The sequence below is a fragment of the Takifugu flavidus genome, chromosome 15 (genome assembly GCF_003711565.1).
Source record: "Takifugu flavidus isolate HTHZ2018 chromosome 15, ASM371156v2, whole genome shotgun sequence".
Classification (NCBI taxonomy): Eukaryota; Metazoa; Chordata; class Actinopteri; order Tetraodontiformes; family Tetraodontidae; genus Takifugu; species Takifugu flavidus.
In genome coordinates this window covers 9,329,925-9,347,613 of record NC_079534.1, presented here as the reverse complement: position 1 = coordinate 9,347,613, position 17,689 = coordinate 9,329,925, and the positions used below count along the sequence as shown (strand labels likewise).

Here is a 17,689-nt window from a genome sequence, read left to right as displayed (position 1 = left end):
GATTTCGGGTCCTGTAAAAACCCAAACCTTAACACAGATGTCTGAACCACCAACTACAGCAGCTTTACTCTAGTCTGTTGCAAACGAATGAGCTTCTGTCTCTATTTCTAAGGAAGATGCTAGCCAACCCCCTGATAAATATAATTTAACCAGTTCTATCTCTCATTTTCTTTTTGGGTTATGACCAATCATTATGGTGCTAGTGTGCTCTGGTAAAATGTACACTTATTAGCATCCTTATGCTTGATCATACTGTTTATTAACAGCAAGCAAAGAGGTCACAAAAACACAACCTTCCTCTATTCACCCTACTCTGCATGTTCAAACATTGCACATGTTGTAATGAAGTCCCCCGGCAGAACCAGAGTCCCCTTCTGGAACCCCATACAGGACTCATTTCAGACTAAAAGAAGGCCAGATACTCTAAACTGCTGTTTATGTAGAAAAACAATTAAAGTTTTACCAATAATATTTTAACACAGCGAAGCAGTCATTATGTCCTCTCACTTCTTTACATTTAAATGATAATGGGCATATTCTATCTCCAAAGAGTCAGCTTCTGCTGCATTGTTCTGGTCCTCCCAAGTACTCTTCTGTATTTGCCAATCAAATCGCAAACCATCCAACCCCACTGGATCTTCCCAGTGGTGGAACTGAGAAACTTCCATGTTATTAGTTCCGGTTCCATTTGAAACAGACAATTCCTCCTGCAATGAACCTCACAAAAAGTTGATGCTTCCCAAAATGGGAAAAACTTAGAACTTAAAGGTAGAAGAATATGAAGAACAGTCTTGTGTGACTTTAAATGTAAATTTATCAAATGTGATGTCATCAGATTAAAATCAGGTTTCTGGTAAGAGATGAATGTTCATCTGAAAATCTGTGAATAAGCATTTGACGACACTGTGTGCATGCATGTCTACTCCAGTCCCTCCTGAAGACCCTGTAGTTGACGGATCTCCTGAGCTCCTGTTGATGGCTGGAGCTCCTTACAATCTGACCTGTGTGACCCGGGGGGCAAAGCCTGCAGCTCATATCCAGTGGACCAAGGACAGAGTGCCTGTGGAGGGTGCCTACCATTCTACGGTGATCCATATACATGACTAAACCCAGTTTATATCAGTACCTGCAGATGAAAATAAGCTCACACTTTCACGTGTACACATAATGTACCTGATGTATGTACATTCACTTTATGTACATTTAAGTAGGGCACTTACACACAATCATCAGGTATATTTTATACTTCTTTCTCTGTAACCTTCCAATTCAATGCTTTTCAGACACAAATTTACAAAACATGAGCATTTTATAGCCACTAGTTGCTCCGCAGATCCAATTTTCCATTGGATGCATAAACTGATTTAAAAAAATTCTAAGCATTTGTCTTGCAGTATATATGGTACATACAGTGTATAATGCTATAGCATATATCTATACACACATTCAAACACACACGAACACACATCTACAAACATTTGCATGTATTTATGTATATGTGTGTGTGTATGTATATATGGAGCGGCATAACCAGGTGGCACTGTCAACCATCCTTACCACTACCATCACTGAGACCAATCAGCTGATGTATGCAGCAGCAACGATAATCCTACAGATGCTTGGCTATAAGAGGAAGCGCATGAATAGCCATAAGGAGCAAATGGCCCCATGGAGGAGAAGGCTGGAGGCAAAAATCATGGCGACATGGAGAGAAGTCAGCCTCCTAACAGAGCTGAGTAGAGACGTGAATCCAAGGACGGAGCAGCCCAAGTATAACAAACTGTCCATACCTGAGGCACTGGAGACTGCTAAGCAAAGGCTCACAGCCCTGGCTACCCAACTAAAGAGGTACACAAGAGAAGTAGAGGAAAGGAGGATAAACAGGGTGTTCTCCACCAACCCGGCAAAGGACTACTCTCAATGGCAGGGCAACAATATGACAACAGACCCTCTCCAGGGCTGAGACGGAACAATACTGGAAGAGTATCTGGGAGAAAGAGGCAACGCACAACACTACTGCCCAATGGCTGCAAGAACTACAGACTGAGCACAGCCAACTCCCAGAACAAGACCCAGTAGTCATCACCTTAGCAGACATCCAAACAAGAGTGTCCAAAATGAAGAGCTGGACAGCACCAGGGCCCGATAAGATCCATGCCTACTGGCTTAAGAAGCTGACTGCATTCCATGAACGCCTGGCAGCACAAATGAATCAGCTGCTAACATCAGGGAACCACCCAGAGTGGCTAACCCAGGGCCGGACAGTCCTCATAATGAAGAACCCCCAGAAGGGCACAATACCGTCCAACTACCAGCCCATAGCCTGCACCACAGCACCACATGGAAGCTCCTATCAGGCATCATAGCGGCTAAGATGAGCGGGCACATGGATAAATACATGAGCAGAGCACAGAAAGGCATAGGGAACAACATCAGAGGTGCCAAGCACCAGCTACTAGTCGACAGGGCAATTGCCCAGGACTGTAGGACGCAGCACACCAACCTGTGCACTGCCTGGATTGATTACAAGAAAGCCTATGACTCAGTGCCACACACATGGATACTAGAGTGCCTAAAGCTGTATAACATCAATTGCACGGGTAAGCATCAGATGTGGCATATATCAAGGAGATGCCCTGTCCCCCCTGCTGTTCTGCATAGACCTAAACCCCCTTAGCCAGATCATCACGAAGAGTGGCTATGGGTACCAGTTCCGAAGTGAAACAACCGTCAGCCACCTCCTCTACATGGATGACATCAAGCTGTATGCCAAGAACGATCTACAGCAAAGACATCAGGATGTCATTCGGGCTAGATAAATGTAGGCGGATGGTATCTAGAAGAGGCAAGGTGATTGCAACTGATGGGATTGAACTACCTGAAGGGAACATCACAGACGTGCAGGACAGTTACAAATACCTGGGGATCCCATAGGCAAATGGTAACCATGAGGAGGTAGCTAGGAGGTCAGCCAAAGCTAAATACCCACAGAGGTTAAGGCAGGTCCTGAAAAGTCAGCTGAATGGTAAGCATAAGATCCAGGCCATAAACACCTACGCCCTGCCAATAAGTCAGTCAGATACCCTGCTGGCATAATACCCTGGCCACTGGAAGAGATACAAGCCACTGACATCAAAACAAGGAAGCTCCTCACCATGCACGGAGGGTTTCACCCTAAGTCCAGTGTTCTGAGGCTGTACACAAATCGAAAGGAAGGGGGCCGAGGACTAGTAAGTGTCCGAACTACTGTCCAGGAGGAAACAACAAGCCTCCGATAGTACATCAAGAAGATGGCCCCCACTGAACCACTGCTGAGTGAATGCCTCAGGCAACAAAAGCCCACCAAGGAGGAGGAACCTGAGGGGCTATCATGGAAGGACAAGCCCCTGCGTGGAATGCACCACCGACAAATTGAGGAAATGGCTGATTTCGAGAAAACATACCAGTGGCCGGCAAAGGCCGGACTGAAAGACAGCACAGAGGCACCACTCATGGCTGCACAAGAACAGGCCCTGAGCACCAGAGCAATATAGGCCAGGGTCTACCATACCAGACAAGACCCCAGGTGCAGACTGTGTGGAGAAGCCCCTGAGACAGTCCAGCACATCACAGCAGGGTGCAAGATGTTAGCAGGCAAGGCATACATGGAGCGGCATAACCAGGTGGCTGGCATAGTGCACTAAGTATGGACTGGAGGTCCCAGGGTCCAGGTGGGAGACACCCCCAAAAGTCCTGGAGAACAAGCAGGCCAAGATCCTGTGGGACTTCCAGATCCAGACTGACAAGATGGTGGTGGCCAACTAGCCTGACGTAGTGGTGGTGGATAAACACCAGAAGACAGTTGTGGTGATAGATGTAGCGATCCCAAGTGATAGCAACATCAGGAAGAAGGAACACGAGAAGCTGGAGAAGTACCAAGGGCTGAAGGAGAATATAGAGAGAATGTGTGGCATGAAAGCAACAGTGGTCCCAGTAGTGATTGGGACACTAGGGGCAGTAACACCCAAGCCTAGTAGATGGCTCCAACAGGTACCAGGAGCCACATCAGAGATCTCTGTCCAGAAGAGTGCAGTCCTAGGAACAGCTAAGATCCTGCGCAGAACCCTCAGACTCCCAGGTCTCTGGTAGAGGACCGAGTCTGAAGGAAGTAGGCACCGCCCAGGAGGGCGAGGAAGAGATTTTTTTTAAAAATATACGTATATATATGTGTGTGTGTGTGTGTGTGTGTGTGTGCGTGTGTGTGTGTGACCAAGCAGGTAGTTGCTGAGCTGCTGTTCAGTCCATCTGGGGTCCAATGTTTTCCCGAAGACACTTATCTTGATGATTTTTCAACATTTTTAGAAAATGCTAGCAATGAAGGTATCTTTAATGAATAGAGTTTAAAATGTATTTAAATGTATTTGAAGTAGACCAGTTTTTGCTAATCCTGCATATTTTTTTTCCCATTTGTTTTTATGTACCCTGTCAGTAAGTTCTTCTTATGCAGTAAAAAATTTGCTTTTTTCGTCAATAATTGATGATCTTTTTTCCACTTTTCAAATCTCTTACAAAATACAAAATTAGGAAGTGCTACAAGACAGGAAGAGAGTGACGACGAGGAGCTATCTGCCCATTACACCATCTGACACCGACAGTGGCCGTAACTTTTCCTGTGTGGCCAGAAACCCAGCAGTGCCAATGGGAAAATGGGCCACTGTCACCCTCAATGTTCACCGTATGTTACCTTTATTTCAGTTAGACAACTCTGAATTAAATCAAACACGTTATTGCACACTATTATTTGCCATAGAAGGAGCATCAATGTAACAAAATAGAAGTAGGTTTGGCGTTAGACTCTTTCTTGGTGTATTCACTCCCTGATAATAGGCTGCCGAGACATTACAGGGAAAGAATATCAAACCCCTGCATGTAGGGTCAAAAAGAGTCCACAAATTGATCCTGGGGTGGTGATGGGATTGTGCTCTGAAGCACTGAGCAGTGTAATAGTTTAGATTCTAAACTTTATAGCAGCAATTAGCCAGGGCAACTGAACAAAGAGCAGCGAATAAAAGTGCTACAGGGGGATTAAATACTTGCATGTGCTGCAGTATTAGCAATAAATTGAGCCTTCAGTTTGGCTGTTTTAAAAATTTAATTTGCGATTATAAGAAAACATGTTAACAGAGACTCTAGCCGTGCTGGTAGTGGAAAGGCCAGACAGATGGACAAGTAATGGAAACTCTACCTATACCTTTAGTGGAAACACCAGCTGAGCAAGTAACAGAAATGCCAGCTGAGCAGGTAACAGAAACGCCAGCCTTGCCATCAGCGGAGAAGCTAGCCGAGCCATTTAGAAGACTTTACCAAAGCAATTAGCGGCGATGCCAGCGGAAATGTGAACAGTTTGGAAGCTCCCAGTTAGCCATCAGATTTTTGTACTTTTATCTGACCTGAAGTTATTTACCTGTTGGCAGCACCCAACACGACTTGCCCTTAGTGGAGATGTTAGCTAAGCCCTTAGCAGCAATGGTATCAAAGATGTTGATGCAATCTTGAGCAGAGTGGCACAGATGCTAGTAAAGCAAATGTTATATTTTTGTTTTGTTTTTACTTAGTTGAACCACATTTAGAGCTCCAAAGCATTGAGTAGCAGAATAGTATAGAGAGAATAGCATACAGTAGCAAAATAGCCAGAAGGCAGAGCAGCATCAAGAATGACCAGATTAAAAAAAGGGGGAGGATTAAGTATGTGCCCTAATCAGGAGAAAGGGTCATGTGACAGATCAGCTGGTCATTTACTTTTATTTATATATCTATATAGCTATATCTATCTATATATCTATATCTATCTCTCCCTCTCTCTCTCTATATTTACCCTTGTAGACTCTCCAGTGGTGACCCTGTCCATTGAACCTCGCTCTGTATTGGAGGGTGAGAGAGTCACCTTCACTTGTCAGGCCACCGCCAACCCACCAATCATGGGCTACAGGTCTGGCTAACATTTGTATCTTATATGTCTATGTCTATGTAAGGTGCACTGATTATGATGATTAAGTGATTGATTATAAATTATAAATGATCAAACATATATGTGGTGATTATAAAGGTTGAAAACAAATTGTTTAGTTCCACCAGAAAAAACAAACAAAAATACCACCCTGAGAATCTCACAAAGGGAATAAATTCAATATATGAAGCACACAGGGAAGCCTACTCATTAAATGGCATGAAACGTGGTTCGAAACACAAATTTAACCCAAATGATCTTTCAAAATTCAAAGGACATTCACATAAATTTAAAAAAAGGAAAATTCAAACAATGGGCTGGAGCCAAGTGGACAAGTGCTTGTACTAAGTGGGGGAGGATCCACTCAAATTAAGGAAATCAACCAAAACCACCCAGCATGTATGATACACTGCAAAGATATCACCACCATGGCAACAGCACCACTGGTCTCCAGTATCTAAAAGATGAAACAAACAATTTAGATGGCAGTCAACAAACTAAAACAACAAAAACCACAAAACCATTTCAAAGGTTAACAAATAATACCTACTAGGCTATAATAATAACTACTACTACTGGATGTAGAGGAAGTTAGAAGAAAAAATAAAGTCAAGCTACAGAAAAAAGAACACAAATCAATCAAGCCAAAAAACTTTCACCCACACCATTAAACCTAATTGGTACTTGTGCAATGTAGATCACAGAAAAAAGGCAGTGGGGAAGTAAGCCAAATGGAACTGAGCGAAAAGGTACAAAAAGAGCAACAGAGCAGTGGTATAACGAATGTTGAAACAACAGTTTGATAAAGCAGTAGAGTAACACTTTGACACAAATACTGTGTTTGGTCGCTGCATTAAGGCTCAGAAGGCATTAGACAAACTGCAGCCTTTTTATTGATATTTGCTTGGCAAGATATCCCATTTCCAGTCTAAACTATTGTACATTAAAAAAAAAATCATATTTATTTCCTACAGTTTAACACAGCGATCTCATTTTTGTTTAATGTGGTTCCAAGTTTAATTAAGTTGCTTTAGTTAATTCATTGATATTTTGACAAGCAGCTATTTTTTACACATTATGGCTGACAATAATAAGTCTTGTACCTGAAACACAATGGGCCGTTTAAGCAGCATAACTTTTCTTGAGAGGGAACATAGGAAAGAATTCTGTATTTTATGATTGTAATAAATTATTAGAATTATATATACCGGTATTGTAAATGTTTCCTCTTTTTGAAACCCCAGCAGCTGCCAGTGATTGTTAAAAGTAATGTTTTAATAATAAATAACTGACTTGTATCTGGAAGTGATCTTGAATGGTAATTGTACTTAAGTGGTAATAGTTATAGACAAACACTGACTTTTAGCTTGAGCAGTTTTGAACCCTAGGTAGGTTTACTCTACCACAGGGTCCCTTAGTGGTGCTGCTAGGCACTTAGTCAGACTTAAAAAAAAACAAAATAAAACTAACACTGCCTGACAAAGATAATATTATAGATTTATTAGTTTATGAATGGTTGAAATCTGTTTCATTTTTTAGGTGGGCAAAAGGTGGCATTATACTAGAGGGGGCCAGAGAAAGAGTAATGGTCACCACAGCAGATCACTCCTTCTTCACTGAACCAGTATCATGTCAAGTGTTCAACGCTGTGGGAAGCACCAACGTCAGCATCCTGGTGGATGTGCACTGTGAGTAGAGTCGAAGACAGCTAAACTGACTTGGATTTAATGGTGGTGTGGCAGGACTCAAAAGCAGCACACCAACTAGGAAGCAGTTTATAAGGAACTTTAATGGTTGTCTTGCAGGCAACAGCACTATAATTAATCACAAAGGGCCTGCAAGATGGAAGGCAGAAACACCACACAGCCACAGGAAGGCGTAGGTCCAAACACACATAAGCAAAACTTAGTCGGGGACTGAATGCTGTTGTGTTTACCAGGGCTGAGATGAGGAGGGAAGGTCTGAGGCAGGCAGGGTTGAAATTAATAAATCTGTACAAAAGGATGTGCTGGAAAGTCAAGCATGAAGGAATAAGTAATCTGGCAACATATGACCAAACTGCAGTGCCTTCTTTCCAGGATGTGTAAGAGGTTGGGGAAAATGGTAAAGGCTAATCAGGTGGTGTGGAGGAGAGAGGTGGCAGAGTGAGTGGAAATTTTCACCACAGCAGTAGAGCAGAAGAGCAGGCAGTAACAGGACGCCACCTTCAAGGTCCTCGATGTCCCAAATGCAGGTCCAGGGTGGGAGAAAGGGGGACCACGGTAGGGGGCAACTAGAACTCCTACAAGACACAGAAGCCCACCTCCGTTGGTTGAAACAATTGTGACGAATCAGGCAAGACCTCCACAACAGAGTCCTCCACTGGCGAAGAAGCAGACCCAACAGGGGGCTTTCCCCAGGCCCAGAAAAATGACAGAGCAGGCTGGTCACCATGCAGGCAGCAGACATCCTTTATCAGCTGTGGGCACCTGATGAACCGGTCTGGGGCCCAGTAGTAACTGTTTCTCATGTCCACGATGGCGAGAGCAGAGAAGCCACATCACTGCATACACAGGGCTCCTGTTGACAAGCTGATGGTAGAAATGATGAGAGAATTCTGGTCATATTTAATCCACGACAGCTGCTCCGACCAGGAGGAGGAATTCTTCAACACCATGCATCCTAGAGCTGTCTCCATCGCCTGGTTCACGTGCTCCGTTAGCCCATTACTTTCAATCAATCAATCAATCGATCGATCAATCATTATTTAGATAGCGTCTGTTACAATCAAAATTGTTTCTAGGCGATTTACAGAATCCCAGGGCCTGACCCCCAACAAGCAACAGTGGCAAGGAAAAATTCCCCTTTAACAGGAAGAAACCTTGAGCAGGACCAGGCTTATATAGGGTGACCCTCCTGCTGATGGCCAGCTGGGTAGAGAGAGAGGAGAAGGGGAAGGACACGTAGAGGAGAGAATAGGTACAACATAGAAATTATTTTAATTAAAATAGAGTCGAGTTGAGTGGGTCAGCGGGGTCGGAGGTCAGTAGGTCAGCATACAGCTATGAAGGTGGAGATACCTGTAGATCAGTGTTCTCAAGCTCGCGGCTCGTGTGCCAACTGCGGCCTCTGCAACGATAGTTTGTGGCCCCCACCTTAATATGAAAGTTTAATGTTAGTGCGGCCAGCGAGTTTGATACGAATGGCACTTTACACTGTTGTGTGCGGAGCTGAACAAACCCACCAATCACAGTGAGGTATATGGCTCTTGGGGGCAAGACATCAACCGGGCTTGTTGCGAACTCGTGACATTATGCCTCCTCTCTTCAAGGACCAATCACAGCCTTTGTGGCGTCTGAGACACGGAGCCGAATTGGTCCTCGAAGAGAGGGGGCGTTCCATGGTGAAGAGAAGACACTTTGCATGTGGAGAGGAGGCACTTTTCAGAGCTTTTTCGAAACATGGAACTTTGTCTTGTATAAATGTCGCTTCACAGCATATTTTACAAATCAGCAGCTTGTGCAATTGTGACATTTTAGTGTTGATGCATGTGTGTGTGTTGGTAGGGACTATGATGGATCTCTGCTTTTGCGTGGGTGAGGCCACCTTACTGGCGGCACCACTAAATGTCCATCACTCTGTCGCAGCTAGTGAAGTAGCGGTGCATGGGTGGGTCATCATAGCTCTGAATACATCTCGGAGTCGGAACCTCTCATAAACAAAACGTGAAGTAATTTAAAATAGTTTTAATTAATGCTACCACATGCGTAGTATATTGAAATATTTATATTACTAAATGTAGATTTTCGCTATATTAAAATAAAATGGTAAATATTGGCAGGGACTATTTTGTATTCCCCAAACATTGATTGTGATATATCCCTACCATCATCCCGAGATAAACCTACGCCCGTGGTGTGTGAGTGTGTGTGTGTGTGTGTGGGGGGGGTGCGTCAGCTAAACACTGAAACAGAAACCTTAATGGCACCAAGTGGAATTATATATATTACACAGCCCCAAACATGTCTTTTTCAAAGCCTGCAGTGAAGAGAAAGGTGGGTGATGAGCACAGACAATTTCTATTTTTTCTATTATTATTAGTGATTGAGTGATTTCTTTTCTTATTTATTCTTAAGTTGTTTATTTATTTTTCATCTTATTTTGTATTAAAAAAATAAAAATAAAGAGGAGAGGAAAGGAAGGAAAGGAAAGGAAAGGAAAGGAAAGGAGAGGAGAGGAGAGGAGAGGAGAGGAGAGGAGAGGAAAGCATGAACCAATGGGGTGACAGAGGCCTGTCAGGTGATCATGTTTCTGGACCCCGGTAGCCTCGGCCAATAGCAACATAACTAAGATGTTAACCTAATAAGTAGACGACTCTAAGTTTGATAATTTGTCTGTCTCGGATAATAACTGAAACTAAAGAATTAGTGATAATAAGGTAGGTTTTAAGTTTAATCTTAAAAGTACAGATGGAGTCAGCCTCCCATACCTGGACAGAGAGCTGGTTCCACAGCAGGGGGGCCTGGTAGCTAAATGCATGGACCCCTATTCTACCCCTAGAGACTCTGGGGACCACAAGTAGACCAGCAGTCTGAGAGCGAAGTGGTCTATTGGGATGATAAGCCATCACTAGCTCCTCCAGGCAGGATGGAGCTAGGCCTCTGAGGACCTTGTAGGTCAGAAGAAGAATTTTAAAAATTATTCTAAATTTAACGGGTAGCCAATGAAGAGACGCCAGGACAGGAGTTATGTGATCTCTTTTGTCAATACCTGTCAGAACTCTGGCTGCAGCATTTTGGATCAACTGGAGGCTTCTTAAAAAGTTGTTTGGACACCCTGATAATAAAGAGTTACAGTAGTCCAGCCTGGAAGTAACAAATGCATGGACTAACTTTTCAGCATCATGCCGCGTCAGCAGCTTCCTGATCTTTGTGATGTTCCTCAAGTGAAAAAAGGCACTTCTAGAGACTAATTTAATGAGTGAGTTGAAGGAGAAATTTTGGTCAAAAGTTACTCCTAGATTCCTCACAGAGAGACTAGATGTTAATGAGATATCATCTAGAGTGATCATGTGATCTAATCTATCCCTGAGAGGTTTAGCACCAAACACCATGACCTCAGTTTTTTCAGAGTTAAGGAGAAGGAAATTTTAAGACATCCAAGTCTTTATGTTTATAAGACAGGTCTGAAGCTTCACTAACTGCTCTGTCTCATCTAGTTTCATGGATAAATATAGCTGAGTGTCATCAGCATAACAATGAAATTTTTTTCCATGCTGCGAATAATATTTCCTAAGGGAAGCATGTACAAGGTGAAAAGAATTGGTCCAAGTACAGAACCTTGAGGAACTCCATGGCTAACCCTACTGTATGAGGAGGGAACACCATGGACATGAGCAAACTGGTATCTATCAGAAAGATATGATCTAAACCAGTCTAGTACTGTCCCTTTAATCCCAATCACATGTTCCAGTCTCTGTAACAGGATGCTGTGATCAACTGTCTCAAAAGCAGTACTGAGGTCCAGCAGAACCGGCATAGAGTAGATCCAGTCCATGATCTGAAGCTATAAGAAGATTTATGAGATCATTAGTAACTTTAATAAGTGCTGTTTCTGTGATGAGCTCTAAAGCCTCACTGAAACATCTCAAACAGGTTGTTCCTCTGCAGGTGCTCCAGTAACTGAGTCACCACAACCTTCTCAAGAATTTTACAGATAAAAGGAAGGTTGGATATCGGCCTATAGTTTGCTAACACATCAGGATCCAGTGATGGTTTTTTAAGCAACGGTTTAATCACTGCCACTTTGTAAGACCGGGGTACATAACCTGTCACTAAAGAACAATTGATCTGATCCAGGATAGAACTGCCTATCAATGGTAAAACATCCTAAAAAACACGTGGTGAACTTGGATTTCTGAATTAGCGAAGACGCCTCAGAAAAATATATAGGAGTGAAGGAGTTTAAGGGCTCGTTGGAGAACCTGTATGTTCCCACAGTCAGCACATCTGGTGATGGTCCAGTTGTTGGGATGGCCTGGTTAGCTTTCTCACTGATAGCTAGTACTTTATCAGTGAAGAAGCTCATGAAGTCTTCACCACTAAGGGAAGAAGGGATACGTGGATCTAAAACACTGTGACTCTTAGTTAATTTGCCCACAGTGCTGAAAAGAAACCTGGGGTTGCTCTTATTTTCCTCAATTAAAGAAAAAAAAAAAAGAAGCTGTTCTAGCCTTACGGAGGGTCTTTTTATAAACTGGTGGTCCTGGGATTAGTACAGGGATCACTTCCTTAAACTTAGCTACAGCATTATCTGAAAGACATCTGCTATAGTAAGACTTTGTTCTGAGGATAGAAGAATCCTTAATCATAAATGTGAAAGTGATCAAAGAATGGTCTGACAGTAGTGGGTTCTGAGGGAACACTGACTTTGTCCGTTCTAAGGACCAAGTCAGATAAGAAATCAGAGAACTCAGACAGGAACTCTGAATGTGGCCCAGCAGGGGGCCGATATACAACTATAAACAGAAGTGGCTTTTCTGCCTTCCAGTTCAGATGGGTGATGCCAAGAGTCAGGCTTTCAAATGAACTGGAGCCATATTTTGGTCTAGGATTAATTAATAACTTGGAGTGATAGATTGCTGCCACTCCTCCTCCTCGACCAGTAACACGAGGAATATGATAATTAAGATGGGTAGGAGGAGTAGATTCATTTAAATCAAATCAAATCAAATCAATCTTTATTTATATAGCGTCTTATACAATCAAAATTGTTTCAAGGCGCTTTCCAGAATCCCAGGGCCTGACCCCAGACAAGCAACAGTGGCAAGGAAAAACTCCCTTTTAACAGGAAGAAACCTTGAGCAGGACCAGGCTCATGTAGGGGGACCCTCCTGCTGATGGCCGGCTGGGTAAAGAGAGAGGAGAAGAGGGAGGACAGGTAGAGGATAGGATAGGTAGGAGAGGAGAGGGGTAGAGGAGAGGAGAAGTAGAGTGAAGGGGAGGTAGAGGAGAGGAGAAGGAGGAGGAGGGGAAAGAGGAGAGGAAAGAAGAGGAGAGGAGAGGAGAAGGAGGGGGAGAGGAGAGGAGAGGAGAGGAGGAGGAGAGGAGAGGAGAGGAGAGGAGAGGAGAGGAGAGGAGAGGAGAGGAGAGGAGAGACACAGAGCACAGAAACACACACAAAAAATATGATGCACAATCACTTCAGCGGGGCCGGCGGTCATTATGCAGCTCCGATGGCAGTGATACCTGTAAATAAATAGGGGGGGGGAGAAGCAGAAAAACTACACAAGAATCAGCATAACTAGTCTGCTTGATGACGAGAGGAAAGGAGAGGAAAGGAGAGGAAACCATGACCCAGTGGAGTGACAGAGGCCTGTCAGGTGATCATGTTTCCGGACCCCGGCAGCCTTGATTCAGATTCAGATCCTTTATTGTCCCACACGGGGAAATTTACAGTGCAACAACAGCAACAAGAGCACTCAGGGGAAAAAATAAGATAGAATCAAATGGAATATACAAAGAGGGTGGATATTTACAATAATCCAGATAAATGGATACTCGGCCTCTGTGTACCTGTACATAGTACAGAGGGTGAATACAATATACATATCAGAATATATAATATTCAGATTGTGTTAGCGGTTGTTCTGTTTATTGTGCAGTCTGACAGCAGCCGGCAGGAAAGATCTACGATACCTCTCCTTCACACAGCGAGGGTGGAGCAGCCGCTCACTGAAGGAGCTGCCCAGTGCTGTCAGGGTGTCCTGTAGGGGGTGGGACGTGTTGTTCAACATGGATGACAGCTTAGCCATCATCCTCCCATTTCCCACCACCTCCACTGAGTCCAGGGGACATCCCAGGACAGAGCTGGCCCTTCTCACCAGTCTGTCCATCCTCTTCCTGTCCCTGTCTGTGATGCTACTGGACCAGCAGACTATCCCGAAGAAGATGGCTGATCCCACCACAGAGTCATAGAAAGTCCTCAGGAGGGGTCCCTGCACTCCAAAAGACCTCAGCCTCCTGAGCAGGAACAGTCTGCTGTTGCCCTTCTTGACCAGGGCGTCTGTGTTGTGTGTCCAGTCCAGGTTATTGTTTAGGTGAACACCCAGGTACTTGTAGGACTCCACCACGTCAACATCCGTTCCCAGGATGTTCACTGGTGCAGGCGGGGGGTTGTTACGCCTGCGGAAATCCACCACCAGCTCCTTGGTTTTGCCAGCGTTGATCTGGAGGTTGTTCCGCAGGCTCCAGTCCACAAAGCCCTGAATAAGTTCCCTGTACTCCGTATCGTCCCCATCAGTGATGAGGCCGACAGCAGCAGCAGCAGAGTCGTCAGATGGCCTATAACAGCATAACTGAGATGTGACCTAACGATTAGACGACCCCCTAAGTATGATAATTTGTCTGTCTATGATAGTAACTGGAACTACTGAATTAGTAACAATAAGCTTTTTCAAAGAGGTAGGTTTTGAGACTAATCTTAAAAGTAGCGATGGAGTCAGCCTCCCGTACCCGGAAGCTAACATACTCCTCCTCCTCCTGAAGCCAGGTCTCAGTAAGACAAAATAGATCAAAGTGATGATCCGCTATCAGGTCGTGATGAACCATCAGATGAACTATCTTATGAACTATCAGATGAACCATCAATTTTAGACAAGATCTCAAACTGTCTCTCAGACTCATCACAATGACTTAACTTTGCTCAAACCGAGCTGGCTTTCCAGCCAACCAATACATTCATCACATCATTGACATCGAACTGATCATGTAGGTTCACTCTCCCAGTTGTGCTATTTTGCTCTATTCAACATGAGAAATATCAGGTCATTCCTAACCTCATATGTCACCCAGCTGCTAGTTTAAGCCATGGTGACCTTCTTCAATGCCCTTCTAATGGGTGCATGTAGTGAAGTTGCATCAGATGGTCTTCAACCAACCAAAGCAGGATCATATCAGCCCTCTGCTGCCTCCTACTTGAACAATCCCATGCTACCACGCCACACATGAGCGTCAGTCTATATCTTTCTTCTCCTGTTTCTTCTTACCTCCTCTCTCTCTTTGTTTTGTTTATATCGCTCTTCAGTCATTGTTAGTTGGTACTGTAGTTGCACTTGTATATGGTAGTTTAAGGCTATCATGTAGTATTTTATTCACATATGCATGATTGCATGGTGGCTTATTTGTGTTTCTCACTGTAAGTCGCTTTGAACAAAAACATATACTGAATGTCTAAAATGTAAATTTGAACTCAAAATGCTTTCATCAATCTTTTTAAAAAAAAAGAAATATGTCTATTATCTAGTGCAAAATAGGCTAAACAACTGGGGGAAAGAATTTACTGTTTAGCAATAAGTTTGCCGCATCTACAAGGATCTGACAGCTTAAATGTTTTTGTAAAAGACTTGAATGTTACTGCAGATTTTGGAATTGTAGATTTAGATCTATAAAGGCATGATTAAAATCTTAGGAAATCAGTAGATGATGGGAGCCTAATTATGGAGGGTTTTTGAGGAAAATGTTTGAGAAGAACTATTGGGATCAGACACATTTTCTAACTCAATATTTGTATGATAAACTTTTCCTGCTACTATGAAATATCTGCCATTAGAGTCCAAAATTGTTGAAATATAGAATACAATTGTTGAAATATAGAATACAAATGTATAGCTTTTCTGATGGTCCCTCTGGCACTGACCGTAAAACTGGTATGGGCTATTTGGTCAATCCATTGTACTTTGCGCTTGCACTGATGGATAGGATTGGAGAATCTCCTAGGGAAAGATTATGTTCAGGCTCCATTATTTTAAATTTGAAGAGACTTAATTTAACAGGGTTATTTGTCCAAATAATAAGTTTCAAAATAATATGTTTAGTGAATGCTCTCATTAGTAGTCACTGTTGACAATTTATTAAACGTGTGAATAATGGACATTTATAATGCAAAACACCACCATCAACCAGGATCCAGCAACCACCATCAACTGACAGCATTCAGTAAACAAACACAGTACCCCAAACACTCTAGGATTCCAACCAGTTAAAAAATAATTGAAGAAGCCTCTTATAGAAGAGGTGAAACATTTTTGAAGAACACACTCAAATCCAGTTGAATTCTTTTAAACCAAGATTTCCCTTCAACGTGGATGATGGAGAACAGTAATTTACATAAATGCTTACCAAATTGTTATTAAATTAGGTATTTAATTAATCTAATAAATAGTTTTAAAAAATAGGTATGATTTTGATGTTTTATTTTCTATAAAACAGAAACTCACAGGGTTTGTATCACTAATATTTTCCAGTACAGAAAAGTTTCATCTACCTTTTAATGAAGATGTGATGCTTTGTTTTATTTATTTGTTTTATGTATTATTTATTTATTTTAATGTTAGACTACAGTTTTCTCCATCTATGATGTTTCTCATGTCTTCCTTTTATCTTTATTTGCTTTTCAGTTGGCCCAATACTGGTAGTGGAGCCAAGGCCAGTTACAGTAGATGTGGATTCTGATGTCACTCTGAACTGCAAATGGTCTGGAAATCCCCCTCTCACTCTCACCTGGACCAAGAAAGGCTCTAACATGGTGAGAACAAAACAGTAGTTCAACATTACAACAATATTTTACTGAGGTTAAATATTTGTATGTATAGGAGAACTGAAACGGGACTGCATTTAACTGTCACTGCTAGATTAACAATTCAATTCATGTTTATTTATATAGCATCTATTACAATCAAACTGTCTCTAGGGGCTTTACAGAAACTCAGGGCCTGACCCCCTTAACAGCAATAGTGGCATGGAAAAGCTCCCCTTTAATAGGAAGAAACCTTAGGCAGGAGAAGGCTCATATGGGGAACCCTCCTGCTGATGGCCTGCTGGCAGTGAAGGAGGAGAAGGAGGGAGGACAGACAGAGAGGGGAGAGAACAGTCCTGTAAATACATTAATTAAAATAAGCTATCAATACACAAGTTGAGAGTGTCAGTGGAGTCAGAGGTTGCTAGGTCAATGCACAGCTATGAGGTCAGCAACTTTAGATGGATATAGAGAAAGACAGAGGAAAGGGGATAAAAGCACAAAAGAATGCACAAGAAAATGTGTTAACAGCACCTTTCTGTTCTCTGGCAGTGTCGGCCTATGGCAGCATAGATAATAGTTAATGGACAACCACACAAATAACATATACATTCAATTATTTTTCTACTGTATAATATTTTTACTATGTTATAAAACCATTTTTGGTAGCGTGTAGCCTGGTCAAGGCTTTAAAAAAAAGTGTTTTTTTTAGATGTTTTAAATGTATCTGCAACAGTATATGCGTGGACTGGATGTACTTGATACAGTTGTTGAAAAATGCATTTTGTGATGGGATTTCTCCATGGTGTTACATACTGTACACACCACAATCTCAACAATAATGTTGAGACCACAATACATTATTGTTTTTACTTTCTGTTTTACCTTCTGATTTGCATTGACATATAGAAATACAGTGCCTGTTTTAAAAACTAAAGTGACCATCAGAACTGTATTCTAGAAACATAATTGTTTTTTGATATTCAAGGTGGAAAAAGTTAGTAGAGGGTGCCAAGTCATACATTATGATTTAAATGTAAGCTCCATCCCCTTTTCAGTACCTGCATCAACATGTCTGCAAATCATTTTTATTATTTTTTTCTTGACCACTGCTTCCCTTGCTGGGTCAAGGGGAGGGTTGCTGGGGCC

The 17,689-nt window shown here is 42.6% G+C and overlaps 1 protein-coding gene across 9 annotated transcripts in view; it reads left to right on the top strand.

Moving 5' to 3' along the window:
• Window positions 1-17,689, top strand: part of LOC130539354 (kin of IRRE-like protein 1) — an 82,495-nt gene that overhangs the window by 43,208 nt on the left and 21,598 nt on the right. For all 9 annotated transcript variants that reach the window (XM_057057667.1, XM_057057666.1, XM_057057663.1 and 6 more), the window contains 5 exons: window positions 929-1,086; window positions 4,564-4,714; window positions 5,863-5,968; window positions 7,526-7,674; window positions 16,422-16,549. In XM_057057667.1, the coding sequence (XP_056913647.1) occupies window positions 929-1,086; window positions 4,564-4,714; window positions 5,863-5,968; window positions 7,526-7,674; window positions 16,422-16,549 (692 nt within the window). The remainder of the gene's footprint in view (window positions 1-928; window positions 1,087-4,563; window positions 4,715-5,862; window positions 5,969-7,525; window positions 7,675-16,421; window positions 16,550-17,689) is intronic.